Below are 13,617 nucleotides of genomic sequence, written 5' to 3'. Positions count from 1 at the left end.
ACCCGACGTGTGTTTGCACACTGCACCCGGCCGCCCCCGCGCTGCTGAGGGTGTACTTTTTGTGCTGACCTGTGTCCCCCCCCCAGTGCCCTACAAAACCCCCCTGGTCTGCCCTCCGAAGACGCGGGTACTTACCTGCTGGCAGACTGGAACCGGGGCACCCCCTTCTCTCCATTGAAGCCTATGTGTTTTGGGCACCTCTTTGACCTTTGCACCTGACCGGCCCTGAGCTGCTGGTGTGGTAACTTTGGGGTTGCTCTGAACCCCAAACGGTGGGCTACCTTGGACCAAAAACTGAAACCTGTGAGTGACTTACTTACCTGTTAAAACTAACATTACTTTACCTCCCCCAGGAACTGTGAAAATTGCACTAAGTGTCCACTTTTAAAACCGCTTATTGTGTTTTATGTAAAAAGTATACATGCTAATGAAATGATTCAAAGTTCCTAAAGTACTTAGCTGCAATACCTTTCAAATGAGATATTACATGTAAAATGTGAACCTGTGGTTCTTAAAATAAACTAAGAAAATATATTTTTCTATAACAAAACCTATTGGCTGGAGTGTGTGTTCCTCATTTATTGCCTGTGTGTATGTACAACAAATGCTTAACACTACTCCTTTGATAAGCCTACTGCTCGACCACACTACCACAAAATAGAGCATTAGTATTATCTCTTTTTGCCACTATCTTACCTCTAAGGGGAACCCTTGGACTCTGTGCATACTATTCCTTACTTTGAAATAGTGCATACAGAGCCAACTTCCTACAGTGGCTTATTGAACAAGATCGGATCTCATACTGGAAAAAATCTCATAATTATTCTGCAAGAGGCGTGGACTGAACACCCAAGCCGTCTAATTGTTTTTATCAAATTTAACAGCTTGGTAATTAAAGGAAGATCTCAAGGTCTCACAAAGAGTGGCCTGGTAATATACTTTAGCTCGGATTTAAACTTGAAAATGTAGATTTTCCTCAGCCTTGTCGAACAGAAAATCTGGATTTTATTTAAGACACTGAGGCTAAGCTTATGCAAACTTCTTTTATTGCCCGCTCACAGCAGCAACAATAGTGGGAACATAGAACACTTAAACTATTCCAAAGGACTATACGTCTCTGTAACCAACAGCCATCTTCTTTCTTCTGAACAATGCGAACAAGATAAATTCGAAGGTACAACAATTAATCTAAAGACGACAGAATCCATGCACCATCCTCCGCAAAACAGAGAAAACCGTAACAGGAGTTTCCTCTAATCTGAAAAGAAAAATATCACAAATCAATAGGGAGGGTTAACAGAGGAGGCATAATCTTAGCCTCTGTGTCTTTAATAAAATCCAGATTTTCTCTCCAACAAGGCTGAGGAAAATCTACATTTTATGGCAGTACAGGGAGGCTGATAATATGCAAGTTTAAAGTGCTGATAAAAAATTATCAATAGCATTAACCACAGGTTTAAAATAACAGATTCAAACATGTTTTCATTTGACCAATCTCCAGCTCTTAAAATAGCTTGCAGACTACCACCCAACACGAAAGCCTTTGTAGCAGAAGAGCCTCTGATAGAATGTGCTCCGAATTTAACAGCCATACCAGCATCAAGCATCACAACTTTCACCCATGTTGCTAAGGTTTGAGGAGAGATGGCTTTATGAGGCTACCTGTATGAAATAAGTAATTGAGCCATGTTATTCCTCAAACTTTCAGTCTGCCTCTCATATTCTTTAAGACATCGAACTACACAAAGACTTTCATTTGAAACAAAATAAAGTGAAAGGTGCATGCGCCATATCACACAGGCTTCAGTAGCAGGCCTGCAGACACAGTGTGCATGGGCGGTATAATACATGCTGCAGCCCATGGGAGACCCCTGGTGTACCAGTGCCCAGAGTACCTAGGTATCGTATAAAAGGGACTTTTGTGAGTGCACCAGTATGAAAATTGTTGGTGTAAAAGTTATCAAAACACCAAATTTAGAGGAGAGAGCACAGACACTGGGTTCTTGGTTAGTAGTCTAAACACACTGACACCAGGCAAAAAGTGGGGGGTAATTCTGTCCGAAAAGATGCTATTTTCCTACACAAACAGAAAGATCAACGCATATGTTGGATACTCATAGTATAGGAGTTTATGAAGCTGGCTCTGTACAGACTATAGCAAAGTAAGGTACAGTGTGCACAGATTCCAGTGGATCACCAGAGGCTTTACAGAGGCCAAAGTAGAGAATACTAATGCTGTCTTTTGTGGTAGTGTGGTGGAGCAGTTCGGCTTATCAGAGGGTAGTGCTAAGCATTTGTTGTGTAAACAGTCAAGAAATGAGGCACACACTCAAGGACTAACTCCAGGCTAATATTTGATGTATCAAAAATATTCTTTGTTACTTTATTTCTAGAACCAAGATTTATTTTTAATTTTTTTCCAGGTATGTACAGTTTCAAGAATATATCACTTTAATGTATCTAATGCACTTTGTTCAGACTTCACAGTTAAAACAATCATCAGGTACGTGACACTTTTCAATTTCAAAAGTAGACAGTGCAGTTTCTCACAGAAAGCAATGCAGCCTGAGGGGAGGAAAAGTATTAGCACAGTTTGCAGGTAAGTTCTTGACTTACGGCCCCAGTCTTCGGGGGTTAGGGACTCCACAGCGCAAGGTTCAGGTTGACCCAGGAGCGCAGCACCAGCAACTCAGTGCTAGCCGGTCGCAGAGGTGTCCGACCCTCAATGGAATCCTATGGAGACTGGGGGCACTCTGAAAGAAACAGCTGGCATGTAAGTACCCGCTACTTCAAGGCAAACACCTGGGGAATTTAGAGTAGCACCAGGGGGGTCCACAAGACAGCACCAAACACACACCCTCAGTGGCACAGGGGTGGCCAAGTGCAGGGTGCAAACACACCGTTGAGCGCCCAATGGTTTTCAGTGGGTGAACAAAGAGGCTGCAGGCTTGGTCCAGGAAGTCAGCTGAGGAAAACCAGTGGCTGAACAAGGAAGTAGGGACCTCACTGGATGTCGATTGACCATCGGTGGAATTTCCCAAGACTAGGGGGCTGCAGCTGCAGGTGTACCTTTAGTCAGAAAATCTTCACCAAAGCCGGTCCGGGGTGGGTTGGGGGGTGTCCTCTAACTTCAGGCTGCAGGAGTTGTCATGTTGGTCAGGAGGGGTCTACCCAGGGTGGACTCAAGGTCAGAATCGTCTGGGGACCTACTTTGGACCGGTGGGCCACCTGGACAAGGCCGTGGGTGTCGGGTGCAGAGTGGGCAGGACTCGTGGATCCGGGGCGGCTCTGGAGTTCTTCTTGTAAGTTTCTTTTGTGGACAGGGCTGCTGTCCTTGGAAGATCTTGATCCTGCAGTAGACAGGCAGTCCTCTGGGGGTTTGTAGAGGTCACTGGTCCTGCAAGATGCGTCGCCTTTTTGTAGCCAAAGTCTTGACGCTGCAGACAGGTCGGTAGAGCTGGGGCCAAGTCAGTTGTCGTCTGGAGTCTAAGGTTGAAGCCCTGAAGAAGTTCTTTTTAAGGGATGAAACGCTTTGGCTGTGCCCAATGTTTAAAACCCAATTTGAAGAAGAATAAGTAAAAGAACACTTAAACAGCTCATATGTGGAATTTGAACTTTTTGAATAGTTACTCTATATATGGTACACGTCTAAACCGTGCATTTATAAACTGCAGCTAGATATTGTCTCTACTAGATAAGGCATTACTGAAGGTATGTAACTTGTCCTACACCACCTGCAGCCATACTGATGCATGGTACTAACTGCATGGAGTATGTGTGCTGTCAAATTAAGTACAATTTGCTCTTAACTCTGTTTCACAAGGTCATTCCATTAGTTAAAGGTGCCCGGGAGAGGTATTCATGTGCAGCACTGGGCATTTGTTACCCGAGTGACAACAGTGAACAAGCGCCACACACTTTCGATGAGTGCAAATGATGTGGATCTTTGTAAAGGGATTACACCGGCTGTCATTGCCATTTTTAGGGTCGAGCCTGAGTTGCATGCGCTCGCGCATGCGTAACGCAGGGAGACTCTTTTGTATTTAGAAAAGGGCTCGGAGCCCTGTCAACTTCACGTCAGTGCTTTTTATTGGTTCGTGGGCTTCCCTAATAAAATCTTCTTGCTTTCATTAGTCGAAGGCACCCATATGTCATGCCTTTTCCGGTGGCAAGCCCTCCTCGAGCGCAGCGACCAAGTACAGAAAACATGCAAGGCTCGCTGTTTTTCATCGGGCTCGTGGACTTTTTTTTTCTCTAATTTAGAGCGCGATCTCGCTTGGCAGAAGTTGAGCGCTTTACATACTTGAATTCACTTTTTCAGGTTGTGTACATAAATACACTTTTGCCCGATAGGTGAAAAGTTGGGTTAAGAGTTTACAACGCGATCAGCTCTAACATGAGCAAACGCGAGACCCGTCGCATTGTAAATGCTTGTTATATTTGGCTGCAGGACAAGGTGCTGTTTTTATCACACTGATGGGCAACACATAGCTTATGCTGATGCTATTTCACATTTATTAGGTCTCTGTTGAGAAGGGCTTATCAGACATGTTATGATGCCACTTCTATTCAGCATAGCTAGCTGTCAGATGGCTGAGATCTATTGACTTTGCTTGTTTTAGTGCTTCCAGCACCATAACAGTTATGGAGGCAATAGGATACTTTGACCCAACAGATCCACCCAACTGCTTTGTTGGCTGCTTACTTGGATTTCCTACCATAGCATATAATTATTTATCTTTGGCAGATCCTCAACAGGCAAAAAATGAATCATTCTCAACTACTGTGTAGCACTTTTTTCTTTCCTTTTAATATAGGAATACTTTTTTTATATTGAAAAATAACATTCAACTGAAGTTGATTTAAAAAAAAAAAAAATTATTGTATTATATAGTATTTGTAAACTATGGCCTTCATTATAACCCTGGCAGTCCATGGACCGGCAGGGCCATGGGGGCGGTCTCACCACACACAATCATCCCTACTCACACATGCACTCAACCGTCACCCCCATAGACATGCATACGTACCCATACACATCACACATGCACACACATACTCTCCATCCTCCACCCCCTCCCTTCAACTACATAGATACACGCACTCACTAACACCCCCCTTCCCCCATACACATTCACCCATGCACACACCCCCAACCCCTGTCCACATGCATACACACATGCATCACCATTGCCACATATACACACATGCATCACCATTGCCACAAATACACACAGGCACGCACAGACACTCTCTCCTCCCTCCCCCCCCGCCTTTGCCCCCATTCATGACACGCATACATTCACTCATTCGCACACCCCCTTGCGGATGGCATTTACCTCGTCCGATGAGGTGTTTCTCCATTAGGGGGTGGGACTGGCCCTCCCATCGCCAGCCACGCCGTGCCACACCACAAGAAGACCGCCGTTCAGAATAACTGGTTGTAAGTCTGTGGGCCGTCTTTTTCAGGCGTGGCGGTGGAACTGCCGCCGACCGCTGTGATGAATGCCGCCAGATATCCGACCGCCAGTGGTGCGGATATCAGGTGGAATTCGTAATACAGCAGTCGGAGGACCGCTTTTGTGAAATACTGCCAAAGTCATAATGAGGGCCTGTGTTTGTAATTGGTTTTAATCCCTATGGTGCCCTGGACGAGGTGATCTTGTCCAAGGCACCGGTTCCCGGGTGCCTTGGACAAGATCACCTCGTCCTGCACCCGGGAACTGGGGGGAGTGCTAGCGCTCCCCCCATGTACAAAAAGGCAGGGATGGAAAATTTATTTTAGGCCATTTCTGCCCCCCTATTGCTATAAGCCGACCTGCCCCCATGGGGGGGGCAGAAAGCTCTAGGCGCCAGGGCAAATGTTATTTTTGTGTGTGTTTGTGTTTTTTTTTGTTGTTTTTTTAGAGATGGGGAGCGACCTATTAGGCAAGCGTTGCTCCCCTGGGGGGCAAATTGTATTCAGACCATTTCTGCCCCCCTTGGTGGCAGATTGACTGCATTTCGGTCAATCTGCCCCCAAGGGGGCAGAAACCACTAGGCACCGGGGATTTATTTTTTTTGGCGCCAATGTCATATAAGGTGAGCGACCCCGTAGGCAAGGGTCGCTCCCGAGGAGGGGTTGGGCGTGGGGGGAAAATTTATTTTAGGCTATTTCTGTCCCCACTGGGGCCGGCTGAGCTAGAGGCCAAAATCCACAGGTAAGCACTTTGCAAAAACACCTCTGTTTTCTGTGAAAAAATGTGATGTGTCCACGTTGTGTTTTGGGCCATTTCCTTTCGTGGGCGCTAAACCTACCCACACAAGTGAGGTACCATTTTTATTGGGAGACTTTGGGGAACGCTGGGTGGAAGGAAATTTGTGGCTTCTCTCAGATTCCACAACTTTCTGTCACCGAAATGAGTGGAAAACGTGTTTTTTTTTTTTTTTTCTTTTTTTTTAGCCAAATTTTGAGGTTTGCAAAGGATTCTGGGTATCAGAACCTGGTCAGAGCCCCACAAGTCACCCCATCTTGGATTCCCCTAGGTCTCTAGTTTTAAAAAATGCACAGGTTTGGTAGGTTTCCCTAGGTGCCGGCTGAGCTAGAGGCCAAATTCTACAGGTAGGCACTTTGCAAACAACACCTCTGTTTTCTGTCAAAAATTGTGATGTGTCCACGTTGTGTTTTGGGGCATTTCCTGTCGCGGGCGCTAGGCCTACCCACACAAGTGAGGTATCTTTTTTATCGGGAGACTTGGGGGAACATAGAATAGCAAAACAAGTTTTATTGCCCCTTGTCTTTCCCTACATTTTTTCCTTCCAAATATAAGAGTGTGTGTAAAAAAGACGTCTATTAGAGAAATGGCCTGTAATTCACATGCTAGTATGGTCACCCCATAATTCAGAGATGTGCAAGTAACCACTGCTCCTCAACACCTTATCTTGTGCCCATTTTGGAAATACAAAGGTTTTCTTGATAGCTATTTTTCACTCTTTATATTCCAAGCAAATGAATTGCTGTATACCCGGTATAGGATGAAAACGCACTGCAGGGTGCAGCTCATTTATTGGCTCTGGGTACCTAGGGTTCTTGATGAACCTACAAGCCCTATATATCCCCGCAACCAGAAGAGTCCAGCAGACGTAACTGTATATTGCTTTCAAAAATCTGACATTGCAGGAAAACGTTAGAGTAAACGTAGAAAAAAATTGCTGTTTTTTTCACCTCAGTTTCAATATTTTTCTTTTTCAGTTATTTTCTGTAGGAAACCCTTGTAGGATTTACACAAATGACCCCTTGCTGAATTCAGAATTTTGTCTACTTTTCAGAAATGTTTAGGTCTCTGGAATCCAGCATTGGTTTCACGCCCATTTCGGTCACTGACTGGAAGGAGTCTGAAAGCACAAAAAATCGTAAAAATGGGGTATGTCCCAGTAAAAGGCCAAATTTGTGAAGAAAAATTGGGTTTTCTGATTAAAGTCTGCCTGTTCCTGAAAGCTGGGAAGCTGGTGACTTTAGCACCACAAGCCCTTTGTTGATGCCATTTTGAGGGGAAAAAAACACAAGCCTTCTTGTGCAGCCACTTTTTCCCATTTAAAAAAAAAAAAAAGAAAAAAAAAAAAAATTTCACTGTATTTTGGCTAATTTCTTGGCCTCCTTCAGTGGAACCCACAAAGTCTGGGTACCTCTAGAATCCCTAGGATGTTGGAAACAAAGGACGCAAATTTGGCTTGGCTAGCTTATGTGGACAAAAAGTTATGAGGGCCTAAGCGCAAACTGCACCAAATAGCCAAAAAAAGGCCTGGCACAGGAGGGGGAAAAGGCCTGGCAGCGAAGGGGTTAATCAAATTGAAATAATACAGTTTTACCTTTCTATAATATTCCTAATGAAAATGAACTACCCACCTAATCCCCTCTTAAACGTGAAAGGCATGTTCAATTTTTTTCTTTTTTCTTTCAATTCATTACAACACCAACCACACAATTTCCCAACAATCTCCTCAACCTCAAAAAATAGAATAGGCTCTAAATAATATATTTTTTTTAAAATTAATATAATGAAATACAAATGAATTACAAAATGGTTATGTCTGCCCAAACCCCCCAATAAATCCAACAACCAAAACAAACAATACATTGTATACCAAAACTATAAAATAGCAATTTAACATATTTCTATTTAAATATTACCAGAAACAAATTGTGGTAATGCATCAAGACAATATTACCACAATATTGAAGTGTAAAGTATTTTAAATATCATTTACCAAGATATACTTCCCCTTGATATTCTGTCCTATTGTAATTTTAATTGTAAAATATTTTGACCATAGTGATATGGTAAACTGATATTCTGGAGTCTATATTTAGGTCTGACACCCTACTTTGCACTGTAAATATTAGTGTTTTGATCATGACTGTTTGTTTTTTTGGCTAGGTGTTCAGTAATAGAATTGCCTTCCTTAGAAATAATAACAATTCTTTTTTAAGAGGATTTTACCTTTACATTATGTATGTGAACCTTTGTTTTGTGGCTTATGAACTATTAACGTGTACATATTATTCCTTGTCTTCTTTTCTAGGAAAATGATGCTAAGTATCAATCACAGGTAAGGACTGTTTGTTCTTGAAACTGTTAATGTATTTGTATTTGGAAATGATGAACTAAAATTGTACGTGAAGTAAAGAAAGTACCTTGAGATCAAGGTGCGTTTGTGTTGTGTCTGCTGTGGGAAAAGCAAGTATATTATTTAGCAGCATCACTGAAGATGGCTAGGCAAAGCAACTGTAAATCAGCTATAAGACCTAATTTGCACTACTTCAAACACTTCAGAAACAAATAAAATTTAAAAAATCCATACACTCTGCAGGCTAAATAGTTTACATTACAGGTTTCTTCAGCTGGTAAGTGTTACACCTTCCTTTTAAATGTAAGGGATGGCTGTGCTTATTTTACGTTATGATCAGGCTTTAGAAAGCAGGGCCTGATAATGAGGCCTGCTGGGCCCTGCCTTGTAGCTCAGGATGGGACACACAGGTGAAGAACTGAAGCACTAAGGTATATGACATTTAAATAAAAGCTGTTGGCAACTTGATGTTGGAACATGAAAACATAATGATATTTCTGAATGCTTTTAAATGGGAGAAAATTAAAATGAAGAGTTAACTTAATCATTAAGTTAATTCTTCATTTTAACTTTCTTGCTCCCAGTGGACATGGTGCCACAATTCTAACTGAAAAATAGTAACTTTTAGGTTGCAGCCTAATGCTAAAAACATCTTGGGGAATTTCAGAAAATTGACCTAGGAATGCATTTCGTTCACTGATTACCATTGACTTTGTGATTTGTAAATCGCACGTTCTGGCTTTATTAGCTTTTGGCTCTCCAGATTTTGTTTGTCTCTCCAGTTGCCAAAACAATGTTTGCGGTATCCTTCCACCAACTCCCTTTCTGTAAACAGGCTTTTAAATCTTCTTATTTTGTCACATTTGATGTGCATTGAAGGGCTGAGGTCAGGTGCTGCCTTCCGAGGGAGCTTGTTTACTCTTCTTTCTCTTACTTCAAAGTGAGAGGATTTATGTGACAGTCTTGGTAGATACTGGGAGTAGGAATTGTTTTTTTTTTTTTTTTTTTTTTTTAAAGCACACAACAGCATTCAAACAAACTGTGTATGTTTTTCAGAATATATCAGAGTTATGAACACAAATGAAGCACCTTTTTTTTTGTTATTTCTAAAGTGTGTTGAAGACAACTACTTTAATATAATCAAAACAAATCATCTTTTAGTACTTTATTTCAGTTGCAAACAACCTTAAAAAATTACAATACATCACCATAAAAACAAACATTTAAAACTTTTGAATACAAATGTAAGGAAATGCCTCCTTGGCATGGTTACCCCCTGACTTTTTGCCTTTGCTGATGCTAAGTTTTGATTTGAAAGTGTGCTGTGGCCTGCTAACCAGGCCCCAGCACCAGTGTTCTTTTCCTAACCTGTACTTTTGTTTACACAATTTTCACACCCTGGCATCCAGGTAAGTCCCTTGTAACTGGTACCTCTGGTACCAAGGGCCCTGATGCCAGGGAAGGTCTCTAAGGGCTGCAGCATATCTTATGCCACCCTGGGGACCCCTCGCTCAGCACAAACACACTGCTTGCCAGCTTGTGTGTGCTGGTGAGGACAAAACGAGCAAGTCGACATGGCACTCCCCTCAGGGTGCCATGCCAACCTCACACTGCCTATGCAGTATAGATAAGTCACCCCTCTAGCAGGCCTTACAGCCCTAAGGCAGGGTGCACTATACCATAGGTGAGGGCACCAGTGCATGAGCACTGTGCCCCTACAGTGTCTAAGCAAAACCTTAGACATTGTAAGTGCAGGGTAGCCATAAGAGCATATGGTCTGGGAGTTTGTCAAACACGAACTCCACAGCACCATAATGGCTACACTGAAAACTGGGAAGTTTGGTATCCATCTTCTCAGCACAATAAATTCACACTGATGCCAGTGTACATTTTATTGTAACATACACCCCAGAGGGCACCTTAGAGGTGCCCCCTGAAACCTTAACCAACTACCCGTGTAGGCTGACTGGTTTTAGCAGCCTGCCACACTCGAGACATGTTGCTGGCCACATGGGGAGAGTGCCTTTGTCACTCTGTGGCTAGTAACAAAGCCTGTACTGGGTGGAGATGCTTATCACCTCCCCCTTGCAGGAACTGTAGCACCTGGCGGTGAGCCTCAAAGGCTCCCCCCCTTTGTTACAGCACCCCAGGGCATTCCAGCTAGTGGAGTTGCCCTCCCCCTCCGGCCACCGGCCCCACTTTTGGCGGCAAGGCTGGAGGAGATAATGAGAAAAACAAGGAGGAGTCACTGGCCAGTCAGGACATCCCCTAAGGCAACCTGAGCTGAGGTGACTCTGACTTTTAGAAATCCTCCATCTTGCAGATGGAGGATTCCCCCAAAAGGGATAGGAATGTGACCCCCTCCCCTTGGGAGGAGGTACAAAGAGGGTGTAGCCACCCTCAAGGCTAGTAGCCATTGGCTACTGCCCTCCCCGACCTAAACACCCCCCTAAATTCTGTATTTAGGGGCTCCTCTGAACCTAGGAACTCAGATTCCTGCAACCTAAGAAGAAGAGGACTGCTAAGCTGAAAAACCCTGCAGAGAAGACGGAGACACCAACTGCTTTGGCCGCAGCTCTACCGGCCTGTCTCCCCACTTCTAAAGACACTGCTCCAGCGACGCTTTCCCCAGGGACCAGCGACCTCTGAATCCTCAGAGGACTGCCCTGCATCTAAAGTACCAAGAAGCTCCCGAGAATAGCGGCCCTGTAGAACCAACTGCAACTTTCTTGCAACAAAGAAACAACTTTAAAGACTTCACATTTCCTGCCGGAAGCGTGAGACTTTCCATTCCGCACCCGACGCCCCCAGCCCGACCTGCGGAAAACTAACACTACAGGGAGGACTCCCCTAGCGACTGTGAGCCCGTGAGTAGCCAGAGTTGACCCCCCCCTGAGCCCCCACAGCAACGCCTCCAGAGGAAATCCAAAGGCTCCCCCTGACTGCGACTGCCTGTAACAAGGGACACGACGCCTGGAACCAACACTGCACCAGCAGTTTCCAGGACCTGAAGGAACCGAACTCCAGTGCAGGAGTGACCCTCTGCCTAGCCCAGGTGGTGGCTACCCAGAGGAGCCCCCCCTGTGCCTGCCTGCATCGTTGAAGGGACCCCCGGGTCTCCCCATTGCTTTAAATACAAAACGCAATGCCTGTTTGCACTCTGCACCAGTCCGCCCCTGTGCCGCTGAGGGTGTACTTTCTGTGCCTGCTTGTGTCCCCCCTGGTGCCCTACAAAACCCCCATGGTCTGCCCTCCGAGTACGCAGGTACTTACCTGCTGGCAGACTGGAACCGGGGCACCCCTGTTCTCCATTGAAGCCTATCTATTTTGGGCACCTCTTTGACCTCCGCACCTAACCGGCCCTGAGCTGCTGGTGTGGTAACTTTGGGGTTGCCTTGGACCCAACTTTGAACCCTATAAGTGTTTTACTTACCTGTGAACTTAACAATTACTTGCCTCCCCCAGGAACTGTTGATTTTTGCACTGTCCACTTTTAAAATAGCTTATTGCCATTTTTGTCAAAACTGTACATGATATTGTGATTATTCAAAGTTCCTAGAATACCTGAGTGAAATACCTTTCATTTGAAGTATTACTTGTAAATCTTGAACCTGTGGGTCTTAAAATAAACTAAGTAAATATTTCTATATAAAAACCTATTGGCCTGGAATCATTTTTTGAGTGTGTGTTCCTCATTTATTGCCTGTGTGTGTACAACAAATGCTTAACACTACCCTCTGATAAGCCTACTGCTCGACCACACTACCACAAAATAGAGCATTAGATTATCTCTTTTTGCCACTATCTTACCTCTAAGGGACTCTGTGCACACTATTTCTTACTTTGAAATAGTATATACAGCGCCAACTTCCTACACCTAGTGACTCATATCTGCTTACAACCAGATGTCTAAAATATGTAGTGAAACGATAGGTGGAAATAGGCAAATTTATAACTCCATGTACTAACCATAAAACTGATGGTGTTTCTGCTACAGTGAAAGTCAGCTTTTCTAGCTTTTTGATATTAAGCATAGTGTAAGTACCTTCCTTCTTAGCCATTATATGTTGTTCTCTAGACCATTAAAAGCAGCGAATAAATTGCTACTATTAATATGTTTCTTTGTCATGGGGCCATTTTTCAGAATCTGTAATGTCTAACATAACTGCATGATGGGGCGCAGCTGACTTTGCCTGTGTTGTAAAAAGGATGTGTCATTCTGAATCATATCAATCACAGACGACACAATATAATTTAGGGGATAAATTCTGTTGGACAGAGTGTTCATACCTTTATCGGCAACAGCTAAAGCCTTTTCCATGTTTTCTTTATCTATCTGCCTTAAACATGCATTGGCTTCCATTTGGGAAAGCTTCCATATTTCATTGTAAATGGCATACAGGAATCATTTTTAGTGTGGCTTCCTTGGACCTAACAAGAAATCTTAAGTCTGCCTCCAATGACAGGAGACCTAAAATGTTCCTTAACTGCTGCTAAGGTGGAAGAACGTAACCATTGTTGGCATAGTTTACACACACAGTATTTTTAGTAACGGTTCCGGAGTATTGACCTGATGTAAAGCGTGGGTCAGGCAGGCTAGTCCTGAAACCCCCAGAGAAATTAACAAACGTGCCTTGCAACCATTTGTGTCCTTTACCTACAATAATCATCCGCTGGGATTGGAAAGTGAGGAATTTAAGGTCCCATTCGGAACTCGAGCATTTAGTACTTCTTCAGTGACTTTTAGGAATTGACTATTGTTAAATTTCACTGGTGTGCGGATACTGGACCCTTTCATTTCTTTAATTTTTGCTAACCCCAGGCAGGATGTTTGCTGGACAGTTTCATTCACAAACATCATTTCTAAGGGAGTGAGGCATGCCCTAAATAAAGCTGCCCTTCCGTGAATCTGCCAATCTTTTGTTGCCCATATACTCTTCAGATCAGTAGTGTTTTTTCCAAAACTCATAGCCTTTCTGGGAAACAAAGGAATCTGAATAGATTATTTTT

The 13,617-nt window shown here is 43.7% G+C and overlaps 1 protein-coding gene across 2 annotated transcripts in view; it reads left to right on the top strand.

Moving 5' to 3' along the window:
* The window catches only part of LOC138296807 (exportin-5-like), a 1,394,731-nt gene that overhangs the window by 130,721 nt on the left and 1,250,393 nt on the right, over positions 1 to 13,617 (top strand). For both annotated transcript variants that reach the window (XM_069236253.1, XM_069236252.1), the window contains exon 6: positions 8,563 to 8,589. In XM_069236253.1, the coding sequence (XP_069092354.1) occupies positions 8,563 to 8,589 (27 nt within the window). The remainder of the gene's footprint in view (positions 1 to 8,562; positions 8,590 to 13,617) is intronic.

Source organism: Pleurodeles waltl, chromosome 5, assembly GCF_031143425.1.
Source record: "Pleurodeles waltl isolate 20211129_DDA chromosome 5, aPleWal1.hap1.20221129, whole genome shotgun sequence".
NCBI lineage: Eukaryota > Metazoa > Chordata > Amphibia > Caudata > Salamandridae > Pleurodeles > Pleurodeles waltl.
This window is presented reverse-complemented; position numbering and strand designations above follow the sequence as displayed.